Below are 14,797 nucleotides of genomic sequence, written 5' to 3'. Positions count from 1 at the left end.
ACTACACCGTTATTCAATCTACAAGGATGACTCTTTATTCTCCCACTCTAGCCAAGCAATGAAAAATTTTCTCTATGTATCTCTATAAAACCCTTTCAGTAACTTATAGGTAAATGCTTCTATCATATCCTCTCTTTCCTGCCAATCAACTAATTTCTGCAATCCACTAATACTTAATCTGTACTGAGTGGGAGAATCCTCTCTACCACCTTCCTCATTCTCAAGAAATCCAAGTGACTCAACCTGTACACAGTAATCCAGTTGCAGTCATATCAAAACCTTATAAAGGGAATGATATTTTAATTATCTCTGTATGTTAGTGTGTTCTTCAATAACCAAACAATCCTAAGAATTACTCTAGCCAATTTTAAAATATGTCCTTTGAACCTCAACTCTTAATGAACCAACATCCCTAACTTAATCAATTTCTTAGAGTACAGATCCATCAATGTAATAAGATGTCTGTATTTTTTTTTATCCAAAAATATGTAGCTTTACACTTTTTGACATTAAACTTGCACCAATTATCTTCTGCCATACTGTCAGCCTATTCAAATTATTCTGCAGGCTCTCTACATAGTTTCATTAACTATTATTACCACCCAATTCTGCAAAATCAAATCATTTCCTACATTAGTGATGTACAAAGTAAATAACTGTGGTCAAAGAACAGAGCCCTGCAGCACACCACTAGTCACCTGGAATCCGTTCCTCAACACTACAATTTGGTATTTGTCCATCATTCACCTCATAACCAGCTGATCTATCCCCCAATTTGCCCCACTTCTTATAAGTTTCATGTGGTATCCTATCAAATGTCATTACAAAATGCAGCAGTATCATTACGTAGCCATTCCCTTTATTCAACTCAACCATTAAATTATTAAGGCATAATGACATACCCTTCATAAACCTACAGTGAACCTCACAGAACATCATATTCTTATCCACAGATCTGAATTTTGTCTTTGACCAGCTTCTCCAATACCTTTACCACAACTAAGATCAAGTTCAGTCTATAATTCACAACCTCTGCCTTAATGTCTCTTTCCACTATTTTAGGACTTTAACAAACCTGAGACATCAGTTAAACATTTTCATAACATGTAGGCTGATATTCCATCTATAGCATACACAACAACAAAACAACCACAAAGGTGTCGTTTTTTACCTTACATCAAAAATGTTACAGATAAAACAGTTAATGTTTTAAAATTATACAACTTAAATTGCTTTCTTTTAGGGTTACACGGTGATCAGCATTCATTTTTTAAAATTTTATGGAATTTACAAACGTGTTAAAAAAAACTTTTTTTTTATTATCCCGACGTTTCGATCTTCACATCAAAATCATCATCTGGAGCGTACATCGACTGTAAGCTAGAGAAACAATGATTTGATCACGTGTTATTCTACTGGCGTGACCTCTGGTGAAAAGAAAAAAAAATTATAAATTTCATCAAGCTAAATTCTATTTTACAATGACAGGAATAAACATTCTTTTAGAAGGTTTTCTTTCAGAAACAATTGGTGTCCTATTTTTAGTATTACAATTCTTATTTTTGATTTACAATACTGGATTTTCTGCAGTCCTGTTTATAGTTGTTCTTAGTGAGGAAGGTCGAATATATATACCTTCCACATGTTTGGGATTTTTAGACCATCATTATTGTTCAGGTTGAGGTGGTTGATAATAATCTCACAGGCTTCCTTGAATTTCCGTTCATACCATGTGTTAGTGTGATGTAGACAGCTGGTGGTTTTCCAGTCAATTCTGTGTAAGGTATTCAGAGCATGATCAGAAAGGCCAGCTTCACCATAATTATTATATTTCATGTGTCATTTATGTTCCTTTCTAATAGGAATTGTGCGTCCTGTTTCTCCTATATATGGTATGTTGCAAGTACAATAAATCCGGTATACTCCAGGGTGGGCTAGTGGAGGGAGTGGGTCTTTCGATGAGTTCAGTAAGCTTTTTAATTTTGCAGGAGGTTTAAAGGTTGCTTTGAGGTTGTACTTTTGTAGTACTCTGTTTATTTTGTCTGATATTCCTTTAATGTAGGGAATGGTTATAGTTTAACTGTAGTCTGGTTTGTCTGTTTTTTTATTGTGGTTTTGTAGAGAATTTTGTTAATAGTGTTTTGGCTGTATCCGTTTTTTTGTAAGTTATTACTGATAATTTTAAATTCATCTTTCAGTGCTTGTTCACTGGAACTGATCTTCTGAGCTCTGTTTTTTAGCATGTTGATGACACCTAGTTTTTGTGTTGGGTGGTGGTAGGAGTTTATGTGTATATATTGTCCCGTATGTGTCGGTTTTCGGTACACTATTAACAAAATTCTCTACAAAACCACAATAAAAAACAAAGACAAACCAGACTACAGTAAAAATATAACTATTCCCTACATTAAAGGAATATCAGACAAAATAAACAGAGTACTACAAAAGTACAACCTCAAAGCAACCTTTAAACCTCCTGCAAAATTAAAAAGCTTACTGAACTCATCCAAAGACCCACTCCCTCCACTAGCCTACCCTGGAGTATACCGGATTTATTGTACTTGCAACATACCATATATAGGAGAAACAGGACGCACAATTCCTATTAGAAAGGAACATAAACGACACATGAAATATAATAATTATGGTGAAGCTGGCCTTTCTGATCATGCCCTGAATACCTTACACAGAATTGACTGGAAAACCACCAGCTGTCTACATCACACTAAAACATGGTATGAACGGAAATTCAAGGAAGCCTGTGAGATTATTATCAACCACCCCAACCTGAACAATAATGATGGTCTAAAAATCCCAAACATATGGAAGGTATATATTCGACCTTCCTCACTAAGAACAACTATAAACAGGACTGCAGAAAATCCAGTATTGTAAATCAAAAATAAGAATTGTAATACTAAAAATAGGACACCAATTGTTTCTGAAAGAAAACCATCTAAAAGAATGTTTATTCCTGTCATTGTAAAATAGAATTTAGTTTGATGTAATTTATAATTTTTTTTTCTTTTCACCAGAGGTCACGCCAGTAGAATAACATGTGATCAAATCATTGTTTCTTTAGCTTACAGTCAACGATGTAACTCATCTTGTCCTGTATATTTATGTACGCTCCAGATGATGATCTTGATGTGAAGATCGAAACGTCAGGATAATAAAAAAGTTTTTTTAACACGGTTGTAAATTCCATAAAATTTTTAAAAATGAACTTAAATTGCCTTTCGAACACTAAAAAAAAATATCCATAATGTTAAAATCACCGAAACAACCTCACTTGCCTCGTAAACGACAAGAAGGGTACAAAATTGTCTGTACTTGCAGAATTTACTACGTTTAGACAGACAGGTTGATCTGGAGAAATCTGTCAAAAAAAACTTGTCAAGGATATGGAGAAAAAAATGGGCCCATAAATGTTGTCATACATAGAATTAGAAGTGAGCAAAATAATATACTGTCCTACTCAATGTAATAAAAACCAAAGTCTCATCTTAATTCAACTATGGGCAGCATATTAAAAGACTTGCACATTAATAAATAAGGCTATAAGAGAACTTATATGCACACTTCAACAACAAAGCCATGTGTCTAATATCTTACTACGATTTTCAACAGCTAGTTCAAGTTCAATTTGAATAATAACAATTGTTAATTCAGAAATCTCTCTTTGTATACCTTTTTTTTCTATTTGTTTTTTAATCTGAGGAAGTACACACAAATGCTGCAGGAAACTAGTAATTAAATAATTTCTTAAAAAAGATGCATATGGCATTCACCAGACACAAAAGCTCAATTCAGTTTAACTGGCAGTGTAAAGCATGTGTACAGGAGATTGGAACAGAATATATCTCATTTCATCTCATCTTCCTTTTTCTCTCTTTTACTTTGAGGTGTCGACTGTTAGCTAATCATCGGACCTCAAGCCGTTCACAGGATAAGGTGGTAGATCTATGCCCCAGTGTATCCTATGTCAGTAATGTTGAGTTCTCAAGGCCAGTTTGCCTGCTTTGCTGGATGAAAACCCCCAGGATAAACTGAGGGAAAAAAAAACCTACTGTCCATGCCCGAGACCGGCAAACTTGGCTATGGCTGAGGAAAATCCTTCATCTCCTCATGTCACCCACGGGAATCGGCCATAGGACACTCCTTCCCCAGGCATATGGTTGTGAAGAGTACAGCCACTAGGCTTACCATGCAGACTATATATATATATATATATATATATATATTTTTTTTTTTTTTCGAAAGTAGAATAAAAAATTAAGAGGAATCAAAGACCAATCAATTCATCTAAGAGTTTTTCTTTTGATATAAATCTAGAAAAAGACCTTTAATATTATAGGTATTATTTTGGGGAAAATTCCCATGTTACTCTAAAAATAAACTATTATTTTAATTGGCTAATATAGCCTACTTCAGTTTAGGAGTGTCCCTTTGTTTTTACAATGTCATTGGTTCTCTACCCAATTCTAGGGATGATAGCCATGACAATAGTCGTAAAATGTGACGAAAACTCAATAAACATCCACTGACCCTGCATAATCTCCGAGAGTTGGAAGCTCCATAACATAAAAATTAGGTCACGACTGACCAATAGAAGACAACACAAGTACACCAAAGACAAAAACACCCAACCGACATGACATAGCATTCACTTCCCCCATGACTTCTGAAGACAATGGTTGTCAAAACGGGTCACATCCCATAACTCCCAACTTTGTCACTAAAATCTCTCCTCTTCCCCCAAAAAATAATTTCTATCTTAAGATCCTTCTCTCACTCACCCTTCCCAAAATGCTCTCTACCCACCCTTAATAATAATAATATTATACATATATTAAAAAACCTGGGTTTATTCAAATAATTCCCACACTTCTCCCCCAAAAAAACCCTTCCTTTAACAGCTTAATAGCATTTGAAGGCACATCACCAGAATAACGAGACAGAAAACAACATTCAAAAAGGTATGACCAAATTTTCTTCTATTTTTATTCTTCATATATTAATTTTCTAACACTTCAGTAATGCCCTAGAATTTGGGTAGAGAGCCAATGACATTGTAAAAATTTATTTTGTAAATTATACCATAAGGTTTCCTTATCAGGTGTCAGGAATGCATATCCTGCAAACATACATGTCAACAGAGGTAGGATCAAGATATATTTAGATGACTGTGTGACTGTGCCATCTATAAAGTCAGCCACATATTATGACCTGTTCAGTTTTGGCCAAGTTAAAGATTTAGCAGCATCATTATTATCAAATTCCTGCCACATATCCTCAAGGGATGTACAGGATATGATAGTACTACATGAAAAATTTACATCATTACTAACTTCCTATCTACAATTTTCCTCCAAATCAGTCTGTTACCTGTCAAGACTCCAATATTATCAGATCTCATATTTCTATCTCCTAAGGCACCTTTTACTATATCAATATCCACCTATACCTTGTCTTCCTCTGGGTCTTTTTCCTGCCAATCTGGCAGAGAGAGAGAGAACACTTGTTTTGCTAATCTTTCCTCTTCCATTCTGTTTAAGTGACCACACCACCTGAGATTAGTTCTGCTAACGCATACCTGGATGCTGACAATGTCAAGTTTTTTCCTAATATCATAGTTTTTAATATGATATTGTCATTGATACCATCTGTTCGTTCCCCCCCCCCCCCCAATCTTTCTCAGGACTCTCATATCTGCGATATCTAGTCGTTGGTCAAGTGTTTTACTTCTGACCCAGCTTTCAGATCCATAGGTTAAAACTGGTTTGAACACTCTCTTGTATACAGCTAATTTATTGTTCCGACTAATTTCGCTCTTATTCCATATAAATTTAATCAATTGAATTCCTATCATACCAGCTTTGTTGATTCTGTTGTCTATATGTTGTCCATATTTAATTTACAATCTTCACTAAAAATCGTGCCTAAGTAGCTGAAATGTTTTACTTGTTCTATAGGTTCTCCATTCACAATACAGTTGACATTTTTAATGTTTCTGTTTATTTTTATTGTCTTTGTCTTGTTATTGCTGACCTTCATACCATATCTATTACAACGGTTATTCAATTTAGTCAGGGAATCTTGCAGACTTGTAGCGGATTTATTTAGAAGCATAACGTCATCCACATAAAGCAAAGCGCTGACATTAACATCTCCAATTTTGATATCAGGTTTGATACCAGTTTCCTTCATAATGTGATCCATATAGATAATGAACAATAGAGGTGATAATGTACATCCTTGTCTCACTCCAGATTTAACATTAAACCATCTTCCTGTACTTCCTTCAATTCTAACTGCTGATTTACAATTCAAATAAAGACTAAGTATTGCTTGATATAATGCCCCACAGATACCATATAACTGTAGCGTTTTGAATAGCTTCTCTCTTGGCACCTTGTCATATGGTTTTTCCAGATCTACAAAACTTAAATACAGATCTCTGTTATATTTCCATGATTTCTCAACTATTTGTCGTAAAGTGAAAATCTGATCCTGACAGCCTCTATTTGGCCTGAATCCAGCTTGTTCTTCACAAGCTTCTCTTCCACAATCCCTCTCAACTCTTTCTCAAGTATACTAGCACTCTTGCTGCCTTTCCTCATTTCAGGCCTTTGATGGCTTTTTCTATTTCAAGTATGGATATGTATTTGGGATTGCATCCCTGTTGAGTGTTTTCTACCATGTGCTATCACTGTGATTTAGCATTGACTTTTTTTTTTTTTTTAATTACAGTGATGGAAAGATGATCTTCCATAAACTTGTGTTATTGATATTGCAATCCTGAAGATGACTGAATGGATTCACAAACTTAAAAACATTGCAAATATATTATGTCTGATTTCTGAAACAATACAATATTATAATGGAAGAAATTAAAACAGAAATTCCATTTCCCAAATATATATTTTTTAAACAAAAGTTTAAAAAATATATATTTGGGAAATGGAAGATCTACATCTGATTGATGAGCGAAAGTGCTTCAGACTTGAAGCACGTGACAATTCATTCAAGCAGTAGATAATGATCCTTCCTTGCAATTTAATTACAACTGGCAATGAGTTGTGAAAGATCAAAAGACCTATAACACAACAGTGCTATGTGTTTGTTGTTTTCAATATGATCCTCAAAGGCAAAGCATGGAATGTAGGCTCACTGAGACAAATTATGATTATAGAAATATAGAAAAAAGTCAAAGCAATGTTGATAACTTCTGTCAACAGCAAGGGACATTTAATCAAGTCAAGCAGTGAAAAAGGTATGCCTTTTATGTTGCTTTTGGTTGTGGAAGAATTTACTGAGTAAGGTTGTTGTCATTGCTGATATTTGGAAATTTGCCAGAACAACTAAGATTTTAAGTCAGTTATCAAGGCTGTTAGCTATGGGTAATTCTCTGGCTGGTTAACCTATTTTGCGGGATAAAAGAACTGTTTCAGTAGGTGAGGGGGAAATCATGCTAACTGAATAATTTGAATTGACCTTACAAACATTTTGTCCTAGACAGGACGGGAAACAATTCAAATCAATGGGCACTTAACACTGCAGTTTATCACAAAGGAACTGATTCCAATTGCACAACAGCATGCAGTGAGTCTGTGCAAGGATGCGATTGTGGACACACTTCTTCCTCTGATTTACTCCTCCACCCAGATTATTTCAATTCCCTAAAATCAAATCCACACTTAAAGGAAAATGTGACAATGTAAAGCCCGACTAAACAAACACATGTAATAATCACAGTAATAATAAGTAAATATTTCATCCTAAGTATCAAAGGACATTGGAATCCCAATATGCATGCATATTGGGATTCCACTGTAATCATGAGCCCTAACTGTATGTTATTCCTAGTATTGTCTGAATTAACTGTATTGATGATGTCCTTTGATACTTAGGATGAAATATTTACTTATTTACGTGTGTTTGTTTAGTCATGAACTTTCCACAGGTTTCATTGTACAATAAACGTAAAGCACAGTACAATTAAGTCAGTTTAGAAACACTGCCAGCTGCTATCTATGGGTGAATTCAAAACTGTGTAGCTTCTCCAAAATTTACTTTGCACAAGATCAGAAACAAGCTTTTTTAATTCTAGCATCTGAGTTTCTTTCAATCAATCTAGAAGTTCTAGATTTTAACTGTCAAAACATGCAGATCATGATATATGCATGTAATGAATTGATAGCAAGAAAGTCAATTTTTGTTGTTTACACTGCCAAAAAATAATGATCAATCTTCAACACTCATAAGCATCAAAAATCATACAAGCTTAAATAGAAAGTTTCAAACTTAGGGTTAACAAATGAGATGGGAAACTGTTAAATATACATAAATTTTCTTTCATACCTCTTTTTTCCCAAAATCACCACCAGGGTTCATAGTAGCCACAAAACGAAAATCCTTCTTTGCTATTACTATAGCTTCTTCGTCATCATCTACGCCTCCTTTTTCAGATAGTAAGATGGAACATTCAGGTTCCAAAACACTGTTCAACCTCTCCAGAACGGAATCATCAGCAAGAGAAATTTCATCAGCAAGAAACATTCCACCAGTTTTCATTGCAAGCACCAAAGGTCCATCAACCCATTCAAATAATTTGGCATTTCCCTAAATAAAACAAACCAAAATATAATAATAAAATTTTTTTTTTTTTTCTTTTTAGAAAAAAAACAGAATAATAGTATTAAAGATCCTCATACCATTACTGTCTAAATCAGAGGCAAAGTGAATTATGACTTTTGCTGAAAGTGATTTCATAAGTTTGGTTTTTCTTATATCTGTTTTCAACATTACAGAATAAGAAAAGTTAAAAATAATTATCATATTCTTTAAATATAAATGAAGATTTCAAAAAAATAAAAAATAAATAAGAAAATAAAATAAAAAAAATATTTTTCTTTTGGTTATAAAGTATCTGAAGACTCAATCTCTTAATGAGTTAAGTGATTAATAAGTTACTTTAAGAGAACAAGCAATATGTATGATATTAAGTTAATATCATACATATTGCTTGTTCTCTTAAAGTAAAAATACTCACCAAACAAACATGATGGCTTTCATAGACTGGTGAAGCACAACCATTTGCTTATTGTGAAACTGCAGTGGCTGATGCTATGTTTGATGCCCAGAGCAGGGCTCCAGTGGTTTCTAGCCTGTGATACTCTAATTTCTTACCTTTACAACTTTAAGATGCATAAATAAAAAAATATTTTCCATGCTGAATACTGTTAGTTTGGTGATACAGTTAATTTCACCCTTATTCCATAATTACTCAATTGCCTCACACCATACTATCATTGCATATTCTATTATTATCATCTATCTTTCATTTGCCATCTTCATAAAAATTGTACATGAATAGCTAATAGGATTCCATAGCTTTTCACTACCGAGAATGTAATCAATGTATTCCCTGTTTCTGACTATTTTCACAGGTTTCTTATTTTTATCGCTGATTTTCAGGTGAAATTTGTTACAACAGTTATACGATTTAGTTATGATCCTAAACACTTGTGGTTTACTGGGCATCAGCCACTCCTGCCCATCTGCTCAGTAGAGGGTGTAGTGATTCGTCTCTCGATAACATAACTTTCCAAGCTGCCAATTCCTACTGTAATAACATGCTCTTTGCACCACTGAAGACGACACTGCATGCTGGTTCAGGTAATGTGTGTGTGTGGGGGGGGGGGCTTGCATATTGCAATCCTACTATGGAAACCCATGTTGTGAACCTCAGTTCTGAATGTTTTTTGTGCAGATTCATGTTCCAGTCAATGAATGGAACTCCACATTCAACATATTGGCTAACAAATGCCAGTTTTTACATATTACCTTTCACAGGACCCTACAGTCACATTCAGTGAGTGTGGTTGGTCATCCACTGTGAGTAGCACTTGCAGTTGACTCCCTGCATTTCCATCTCAGTATGGTATCACTGATTGTTGACCTGGAATGGCCCAATTTGTCAAAATTTGCCAAAGAGATAAGTCTGCAACATGGCATCCTATCACAATGCCTCTTTCAAACTCAGTCATTTTCTTTCTCACAGCCATTTCATCCAGACAGAGTTGCACTGACTTGGGAGCATCATATTCCTGCAATTTATATTTGCAAAAACAGTTGACTCATTACATGACATGATGCACCTTGCCCATGGGGGAGTGTCCATTGACTTCTTTCCAGGCAGTGTATATTGCTCTAGTCTCACAACTATGCAAGTGTAGTTTTGAAGAATTTTTGTCTTGGCAACTGTTCACATACCTTTTCCAAATCAACAAAATGTAAATAATATAGATCCTTATATTTATCTCAGTTTTTCCAATTAAACATTCTTAGACTCTTTTCATGTCTAAGTACACATGGGCATAAGTCCACTCTGATACACACACACACGCATGCACACACCATGTCAGAGATTTTCCATCTTAGAATCTCCTCTTTTTGATTTTCTTTGGATGAAAATCTTTCTTTTCCATTCTTTCAAATCAATATGATGTTTCTATTGCACTCCTAATGCCACTAACCATTCTATTTTTTTTTATATTTTATTTCCATTTTTTTAAAAATGCTGATTTTCTCCACTGTAACCTTACTAATAATGAAGTCATCTTCTTCGGAGATTTTAATCTTTGCAACTCCAACTGTACTGAGCAAAAAGGTAGAGATGCGAAAGCATTTGCTATTATGATCTTGCACATATTGCTCATATATCTGATATAATAAATGCTAGAAAACTAATTACTCTACAGAAACACTAGATTTCTTCCCCCTAGACGCTTCTAAATATACCATGAAATGCTGTTTGTCCTTTAATCACACTATGCATAACAAAGCATCTTGTGTAGATTTCTTCTCCCAAAATAGTCATATTCACACAGCTACTCTCATCAGTGTGTTGTCTAGAATTATAACAATGCCAAATGAGATGATCTTTGTGACAAGACCTTTATACTTTATTTCCTTGACTGGATTATTGTTTCCGAACCATATGTACTGAATGAATCACCCAATGAAGGCAAGTAACCCATTCCACTTAAAATTTTTGTCTTTTATATGAGCATTTTTTTAAAAGAAGTATGCCAAAGCTGAACAATAGAAGAAAACTGAAAATCCTGCAATTGGCTTTCACCAAAATCTCCATATTCCTTTTTAGTTTATACCAAAGTCTAAAAGTCCTAAAAGAAAAACTAGCAACATATACTGATTATGAAAGGGCTAAAAGTAGAAAAATCGAATCTTGTTCAAATGGCAGTCATGTTGTCTTGTCTCTTGCCAACTCTGATTCCAACTCAAATTTGGCACAGTTATCTTGAAATAACAATATCCTGGCCCTCACTTTTCATCCAATTTCTACACAGATATTGTTGGTAAATGTACCATTCCAAAAACATACAACATCAATGTCCCCACATCTTGTCTATTTGCCAAAAAAGAGATCAGAAGAATTGTCGCAAATCTCCAATCTTCCCTTGCAAGTTAGTCTTAAATGGCTTATCACAGTCAAAAGTAAATTGGCTTCTTAAAAATCTGAAAGTGGTTAAATCCTATCTGCACTGTTTGCTCTGACTGTAAATCGTGTTCTTCTGACCAGTTTGTGTGTTGTGCAGGATGAAAAATCCTGCCACTTCCATATGATACTGGCTAATTCACCTGAAGGTGAAAAGCCAAGTTAAAGGTTCTTAACATCCTAGACAAGATTCGAATCCAGCTCTTTCAAATCAAAGAGTATTGTCTATACCGAATAAGTACTGAAGACTCTCTTATCAAATCTGATTACGCCAAAAAAACTCTAATAAAATAAATTTAGTTTAAAATTTCCAACAGCCAAAAAACTCTGCTGGTACAATGGAATCTTCTGAAAGTTTGTGTGGCATAGAATAAGAATTAGCAATCCTGAAGCCTGAAAATCAGCACATATTCAGTGCATCACTGAAAAGTGCAACAAATCCTTGCCCTCTATTCTCTTACAGATTGCTTTCTAAAATAATGCAGAAACCATTACTCAACTTCTATGCTTTCTTAAAGCTTCTCAATTAATATATGTTCACCAGTATGTATTGTATTAATTTCAACCAATACATATTTTGATATCTCTAAAACATCAGATTGTGTTTTTTTCACAAAGGCTTATTAGGTAGCCTCAAATTGAGTTTATCTAATAAGCTTAATAATAATGAAAACTCAAATTTTTTTCCTTCTACCTTCATTCTTTCTACTTTCTGTCTTTTGGAAGAGTCCTCCACTAAAGTATTTTCTAGAATATCATTTGCAGCTCTTCACATCTAATGTTAACGAGTTTCTTCTCTCTTTTTCTCATCTCATACCTGCTCATTTGTTTTCACACTTATTTCCATTCATACACAATTAACAGTGATAATTCTTCTTCTTCTTCCTTTCCAGGCTTATAGGCCAAGTGGCCTGTTCCGGACTCAATTCCATCTTCTTAAGGGTCTTCCTCTGCATTGAGTACCTTTTGGGTGGTAATTTAGAATTTGTTTACGTATTCTGCTTCTATTCATTCTTAGTATGTGTTCTTTCCATTTTTCTCTATAGCAAATCACCGTTTCATTTAGGGAGGTTGTAATTCCAAGTTTTTTTCTGATTTCGCTGCTTTTCATTTTGTCCATTATTGTGACTCCTTCAGTTCTGTGCAGAAATTTAATTTCAGATGATTCAATTCTTTCATTCAATTCTACTTTTTTTATTGTCCATATCTCACTGCCATAAAGTAAGGTTGGTTTAGCAACTGTATTGTAGATTCTTATTCGTGTGTGTTTTTGTACATAATTGGGTTTAAAAATTTTATTTATAATGCCTGTTACTTTTAAAAAGTTTGATACAGCTTCATTTTCATATGACATTGGGCAACCTAAATATTTGAATGTTATTTAATTGCTCTATTATTTTGTTGCTTAAGAGTACGAGCTCCATCCGAACAAAAGCCTATACATTATTCCCACTGGATCCCTTTGTGTATTATGTAATTATTGAGAGTGTGAAATATTTTTTCTCCAGTTGTTCGGGATGACAAAGTTCTACAAAACAGAACATCATCATGAATGTTGTTATCATGCGCATATCTTATGTATCATATTAACTGCACATCATTTGTAAATCAGTAGTCTCGTCTATTTGTAATGCATAATAAGGGCCTTTTTAACTCTTTCTATTAACTGAGATTCTATGTCACCTTCAATATCATTAATTCTGCAACTGATAGTGTCCTTTGAAAGAGGAATCAAATCAACATATTTTATCAACTTGTTGCCAAACATAGTTTTTACCACATCAGCCGGAAGTAGTAAATTTTCCCTACTACAATGAGGTTTCCCTGTTTTTGCAATGTGCAAACTTAAGAGATAGGATGCTTCCAGTGCTTTGCTATTAATGGAACCCATGGCTGAAATCATATCTTTCCCATGATTTAATGTCCCTAAGCATCGCTGAAAAAATTCAATTGGCTTATTTTTCACATCACAATGTTTAGTTTCTAAAAGTCGGAGTTTCGCTGGTTTCATGCACTCGTTCAATTATGAAAGTTTGTTATCACATATTTTTGGGATATGTTATTAAAACAAAAAGCAATTAAAAATGATAAAAAAAAATCTGATGATCCCTTGATAATTCCATTACATCCTTATATAAATAAAGATTTAACATTTCTATGTTTGTTTGTTTTTTTATAATGATTTACATTATTTTGTACTTTGTGTAATGTGTATATTTTTGTATAAATATAGCCTATACAGTTAAATTAAAAAATAATGCAGAATCAATAATATATATGATTATAATATATTGTAATCATTAATATATATGATTACAATATGATTATAATATATTGTAATCATTAATATATATGATTACAAAATATCATTAAAACATACCACCACAATTAGCAACTATGGCTTCGAAATTTGGTAATGGCAATAAGCATCCTTTTAAAAAAAACAGCCAAATACTAACCGTATGTAGAATTACAGAACTGCAAAGAACATTGTGAACCAATTGGAAAAGAAAAGAAACAAAAAAATTACATGAAAGATATAAATACTGAAGAAGAATTCAAGTAGCTAATAAAAAAGAATGATAACATTAGCAGGATATTGTTAGATGATTAACAGATAAAAACTTACTTTTGGAAGGAAAGAAATCAAGAGAAATCAGCAGAGTCCACTATATGGTGACATAATAAGCTAACATAATCTAAAAACACTGTTAACCTTGGCATTTCATAAAACAAAGAAGCATGGTTCAAAGTAATCAACCATAATTAACATGTATTAGCATATCAGAAAACGAACATCTCAAATTGTTTTATTACTCAGATAGTACAGCATAATCTTTTATCTTAAATAATGAGAAACAGAAGAAAATTTCTGTACACTATGTAGTATGCCGACAAAGATACTCTTCTGGGGCTTAAGGGTCAAAGCCACATAACTGAGAGGAAACCTCCACATAGCCTTTAAAGGAATGCGGAGAACCGACCAGGGCTTCTGACTTAATGTCCAATCCTCACCTTCTCGTGGTACACCCTGTTGGGTATCTACTTGGATAATGAACAAACAAGGATGGGCTGGCAATTTGGGATTTAACCGACCAAATTCTATTCTTATTGTCTTAAACCAAAATACAAAATGATGGTACAACATGACAAAATTTCATTCCAGCTGGGACTTCGCCCAGTTAAACAAGGCCCCTGTTGTTTTCACCAGAGAAAAGTCAGCTACTGGAACAAATCTGAAAACACACCCCAACTCAACATCACCAGAGTCAA

The 14,797-nt window shown here is 33.9% G+C and overlaps 1 protein-coding gene across 1 annotated transcript in view; it reads right to left on the bottom strand.

Annotated features, from left to right (window-relative positions):
- The window catches only part of LOC150096239 (midasin), a 1,081,806-nt gene that overhangs the window by 762,014 nt on the left and 304,995 nt on the right, over positions 1-14,797 (bottom strand). Inside the window, exon 30 of the mRNA XM_090409469.1 lies at positions 8,365-8,625. Within this exon, the coding sequence (XP_090265595.1) occupies positions 8,365-8,625 (261 nt within the window). The remainder of the gene's footprint in view (positions 1-8,364; positions 8,626-14,797) is intronic.

Source organism: Typopeltis vanoorti, chromosome 19 (assembly GCF_054136105.1).
Source record: "Typopeltis vanoorti isolate ZY-2024b chromosome 19, IOZ_Tvanoo_1.0, whole genome shotgun sequence".
Lineage (NCBI taxonomy): Eukaryota > Metazoa > Arthropoda > Arachnida > Uropygi > Thelyphonidae > Typopeltis > Typopeltis vanoorti.
Note: the sequence above shows the minus strand (reverse complement) of the source record. Positions and strands in the feature narration are given on the sequence as shown.